We start from the raw sequence: 5,517 nt of genomic DNA, 5'->3' as shown, positions 1-5,517 counted from the left end.
TTAGATGCGCATGGATGTTGGATTGATTTGTCGGAGTGTCAGAGGTGGATGTTACCGGATGCATATGTGCTAGCCGTTGTGACTATGGCTCACGGCTTGTCACATATTAGCGCGAAAGGTATATGCAAGTTGCTGTCCCCTGTATGGAAGAATGATGGTATCGCTAAGTGTGCTGAGAGAGTGGTTAAGAATTGCATGGTATGTATGATGTACAATCCCGGCAAGGGCACCCCCACTCCACCTGGCCATTTTGCTCCTCCTACATGTCCCTTTGAGGTTATCCAACTGGACTTCATCCATATGGAGAGATGCAATAACCTGAAGTACGTTTTAGTTGTGGTTTGCGCGTTCTCCAGATCGATTGAGGCCTACCCTCTCAAAGATAATACTGCCCTGTCCACAGCGAAAGTCCTACTGAAGGAATACTTTCCTCGGTATGGAATGCCACGGATTGTATGGTCAGATAACGGAAGTGAGTTTGTGGGGAGTGTGATGAAGAGTGTGTGTAAGGGCCTTGGAATTCGACAGAAATTCCATAGCGCCAATCATCCCCAGTCAGCGGGTTTAGTTGAAACGTACAATGGTACTCTGAAACTGAAACTTGCTAAGATTCGAGCTACAACTGGTCTGTCATGGCCTGATGCCTTGACTCTGGCTCTCTTGTCGACCAGGGCGACTGTACACTCTCGAGTAGGGCTTAGCCCATATGAGATTGTTTTCGGCCGTCCTGCGAACATTTGGGGAGTCCCTAGGCCTAAGGCCTTTGATAGTCTTGGATATCCAATGTTAATTGATTATCTTCATGATCTGACTGCTAAACTGAGGTTAATTCACCAACAGGTCTTTGAAGCTCGACCGGCACAGACTGAGGGTCCTGGACATCGGCTCCAACCGGGTGACTGGGTCGTCACCCGCAACTTCGGCAGAAAGCGCAATTTGGAGCCGAGATATGTGGGTCCGTTCCAAGTCCTCCTAGCTACAAGGACTGCAGTTCGTCTGGAAGGCAGAAAGAATTGGGTGCATGCCACCCACACCAAAAAAGTCCCTATGCCTTTGCCAGCAGATTCTTGGGTGAGGACTGGGATTGCCGCAACGGAAACGGAGACCCCAACAAGATTTGTGTCGTTTAGTGATGCTCAACCTGTTGGAGACACTTCATTGCAGTCAGATACATTTGTTGAACCATCAGCATTGGAGAATTCGAGGCTTGAACTGTCATCTAATCGATTGGACGTTGTTTCACAATCTGAACAATTATTTGAAGAACAGACTCGTCCTGGAAGAAGCAGATATTTTCTTCGTTCTCATAACAAAGACTAATAAACAAAAACACTTTTTGCTTTTTTTCCCCTTTTTGAACTCATATTACCCCCTTACTGTTGCCTTGAACATTATGAACAATTGCATCCTCTATTAATTCTTGAGTTCTTTTCCACGTATGTTTTTTTCCACAGCTAGGAGATTTGCATTAAAATTGAATGTTTGATTAAAGAAAACCTTACATCCGGGTTGACCGTAGGGCCGTGCGGGTACTTCCTTCTGTTTAGCAGGTTCCTGACACTAGGTCGGTTACTTTTGTCGATCCCTGGGAACTCCTGGGAATTGATAATCGCTACTCAGAACGAAGTGCGTCAAGAACGTTGCGGACGGTTTTTAGAGGATGGGATTCTCTAAGTTGTCGGACGTGGAGAGGATGCTAGCTCAAAGATCGACATTGCATAGGGTTGTACAAACAAAATGCTTTCTGTTTCAAGTACTCCTGCTGTTTCTGACTGTTTCCATGTTATTGGTGGGTGGAGTGTATTTCGGAATACAGTCGTTATTGCCTTCTGCTTTACCGACTTCTTCTTCTGAACCGAAATCTATTCCCACTGTTTCTCCACATTCCTTTCATCCTCTGGCCCAACACGAACAGGTTAGACGTGCGGAATTCTTGAACAACTCCTTTGTCCAGCTTCTTCATCAACATCAGTTGGTGATGAATACTACTAACTGTTGGGTGTGTGGGTTAATGCCACATACCATGGATAGGGGTATTCCGTATTTGGTTCTTCCTTACAGTTCCCAGGGGTCAGCTCGAGCATTCCAAACTATGTTTCGTAGTGCACTAGATTCCTACCCCCATCGAGAGCCACGCACTGCAGATTCTGGTCCCGGCCCGTACCACAAGCCTTTGGCAAGAGCGATTGCTGACTTAGATAGAGATATTTTTGACGCATCGCTTATCCCAGAGGAAGAGGTGCGAGCATACAAGGATCTGAGTGAGGCTGAGTATAGCATGTCAGTGGGTGATAGACAGCTTAAAAGCTCATCTCCGATCTGGATCGTACCCCATCTCGGAAATTTCTGCTTGAAAGGCCTTGGCCGAAGTCCGCGAGCTCAGCTTGGGAGGAGTGCTTGCACTGAAACGTATGTTTTACCAACGCTCTCTTCCCCTGTTCTTCTGACTGCCAAGGGTACATACTTTGTATGTTACGACCGCGCATATACATGGTTGCCCCGTGACTTCTCGGGCACCTGTTATATTGCGAATCTGTTGCCACCGACCTTCACAGTTGCCTCGGACTATCACAAGACTAGAGTTGTGAGAGGCGTTATTAGCGAAGAGGACACTGCCGGTCAAGAAGCAGGAGACTTCTTTAAGGGTTTCCTGCCGTTTTGGGGACCTATGATCAATAGTAGGAACCTGAGACAGTTGACTCGTGTGGTGGAATCAACTGCTAATATAGCTGCAAGTGCTCTTGGTAATCTGACGGCAGAGCTTCAGGCGGATAGGCTTATGACGTTGCAAAACCGTATGGTTTTAGACGTTGTTCTTGCAGATAGAGGTGGTGTATGTAAGGTGATCCATTCGAGTTGTTGCATTTTCATCCCTGATAACGCTCCAACTGTCTACCAAGCCATCTCGAAGTTGCACAAGATCTCCGAGTCCATACACGTGGACGTTAGTGATTGGACGCTACTAGGATGGTTTTGGGGCCTAATGTCGACGTGGGGTTGGAAGATTCTGATGATCGTTGGGGTTGTTGTAGCATTTCTGTTCACGTGTTGTCTTTGTGTGCAGTGTGGTCCTGCCTTATGTGGCCTCTGTGCTACGACGTGTATAAGACGGCCATCTGTTACCAAGGAAGCATTGATGGATAGAATGATGTTGCAGCAACATCTGAATGATCTGATGAATATCGAGATCGATTCTGATATCGACTAGTGCTTGCCTACATGAGGGCAAAAGGAGCGTCTGAGGTTCAGTGACAATTATGATGGCGTTTTCGACTCGTTCGAATATGGACGAGTTTGGTATCTATGAACCGCAAATGACGAGTTTAGTGGGTGTACGCGTTTTCGCTACACTGGCCTGAACCGTTCGTCTTATTCGTGGGTTTCTTCATCTGAACCCACGGGTTCCATTTTAGATACGGCACCCATTTTGTCTCTTGCCCTCAAGTAGCCAGCGAACGGACACTGTCCGCTTCGTGACCCTGGGATTCCCAAGCTCTTGCGGAAGACACGTGTTTCTTTGAGGGTGTCTTTATAATGAGGGAGATGACACTGTAAAGGCAGATGGCCCCGCACGAGACTCATCTTGCCGTGCCGGTCTATTGTTTTAGCCGTGCATGCATTAGGCACGGATCCTTTGATGCTGCAATCGTGCTTCCGATATCGCCCCTACACTCTTTTTCAATCTGTTGTCTATCTTTGTCTCCCTTGCACCTGTTTCTGTCTCTTTCCTTAAACTCGTTTACAGCCGGAATAGAATGTATTTAATGGTGGGATAACGTACTTTTACAGTTGGGAACCGGCGATGCTACTGTAATTATGTTCCGGGCTCATGAACACATGAAAGCAACCCTTTTGAAGTTTACTGTGGGAACTGAGTTGTAACCTTTTGTTCGCCATGTTGTGCTATGACTGAAATATGTATAAAAGGAGCGATCCACTGTTGCAATTTGAAGCAGTCTCCTAGAACCTACACATGCTGTACTTCTTGCGACTTCTGTGTTCCCTGCAGTAAATAAACCTCGACCTTTGACGCCGAAGGAAGTGTCCCGTGTCTCTGTGATTTGTACGCCGGAACAGGTAACCCACGAAGGTTTCAGGTGTTGTCCCCTGGCACCGCTGGGCCTTAGAATAGCCCAGTCCTTCAGTTTCCCCCCTGGCCTTCTGCTATGGTGCCCCCCTAAAAATTCCTGTACTGATAAAATGGATGTGGCGGTCACATCTTAATACTGAGATCGGAACTGCTGACCCAAGGCCATTCGGTTTCAGACCGCTATCATGTTGGCGGTTGTAAATCTGCCCGACATCATAATGAGCCCCTATATACATGTACTCAGCCCTTACCTTCTCTTTGTTGTGCTAGGAAGGATGATAAGCCAACTTTCTCCGTACACCACTTTTCTGAAACCATGAAGACAACGGTATCAGAAGAGTGAATACAGAATAAGGTACTAAAATGAAAGCAGAAGTGTTCTCGGATCTTCAAAGGAAGATGAAGAACACCACGACTACGAGAGAAGAAAGAAGCAAAGTTTAATAAAACTACTCCAAAACAATGTAGAGCCAGGGGCGTGGATTTAGGAGGGGGGTACACCCCCTAAATGTGTGCATTATTGGCTTGGTAGTTTGGTCTGGGGTCCTGAGTCAGGTCTGTAATCTCTGTTTTTTCTCATCATGAAGAATGAAGGAAAGAGATAGACAGAGATACCCATATAGTGGCTGCAATTCAAAATATGAAATCAGATAACTTGGAAACAAAACTGGCTTCTCTGCTTGTCCAAATTGTTTGATCCTTAGCAATCATATTTCACAGCGCCTCCTTTTTCTTTATCATAACATCTGAGAGCACTTTTAAATACTTCAATTCAGGATGTGCGATTTACAAGAAACTCTTACATTTGATTTAATATACTAAGATGTTGCTCCATGTATAATAACAATCTAGCAATATCGAAAGAAGAGGAGGATGGGGAGACTGATAAAAGGTCCAGTGCCCTTGCTCCCAAGAGTCACTTAAGTCATCCTAGAGGGTCACTGTTCCTATAAGTGCATCCTTGCTGGTTTCTGTGAATATTGGGGCATTTTGATGGGCATATCCTTAATAGGAATTGGTACCCTCACACACCCGTGAGGGTGTCATGCTTCATCATCGGGCTTTGCTTCTTGTGGTGTCAGCGCTGCAATCCCCACGGGCCCCGTGAGAGGCCTCTTTGGCAGAAATCTTTTGATAGTGAGCCAATGTACTTAATAACATATAGTTCCTGATGAGATATGACATACATGTTCATTCTTTGTAAATGTGCCAATATTTTGAATTATTTATAAAATCCATTAAATGATTTTCAAAGCGTGAATGTCTTCCTTTGAAGTTATACATAGATGGGATGTATGACGTTACAATGCATGCTTTTACCACGCACGCTGTTGCAACGCAAGTATTACAACGCAAACCTTTACAACGCATAGCGCTTTGGGGTGCTGGATAGTGAATAGTTTAATTTACTATTCCAAGTCCAGTCC

At 45.6% G+C, this 5,517-nt stretch overlaps 1 protein-coding gene across 1 annotated transcript; it reads left to right on the top strand.

Annotated features, from left to right (window-relative positions):
* The first annotated feature begins 1,660 nt into the window (after positions 1-1,660).
* Positions 1,661-3,208, top strand: LOC147698635 (endogenous retrovirus group PABLB member 1 Env polyprotein-like). Its single transcript, XM_086936261.1, has one exon. The coding sequence runs from the start codon at positions 1,661-1,663 to the stop codon at positions 3,206-3,208; it is 1,548 nt and encodes a 515-aa protein (XP_086792387.1).
* Positions 3,209-5,517: the final 2,309 nt, after the last annotated feature.

Source organism: Lissotriton vulgaris, chromosome 8, assembly GCF_964263255.1.
Source record: "Lissotriton vulgaris chromosome 8, aLisVul1.2, whole genome shotgun sequence".
NCBI classification, from domain to species: Eukaryota; Metazoa; Chordata; class Amphibia; order Caudata; family Salamandridae; genus Lissotriton; species Lissotriton vulgaris.
Note: the sequence above shows the minus strand (reverse complement) of the source record. Positions and strands in the feature narration are given on the sequence as shown.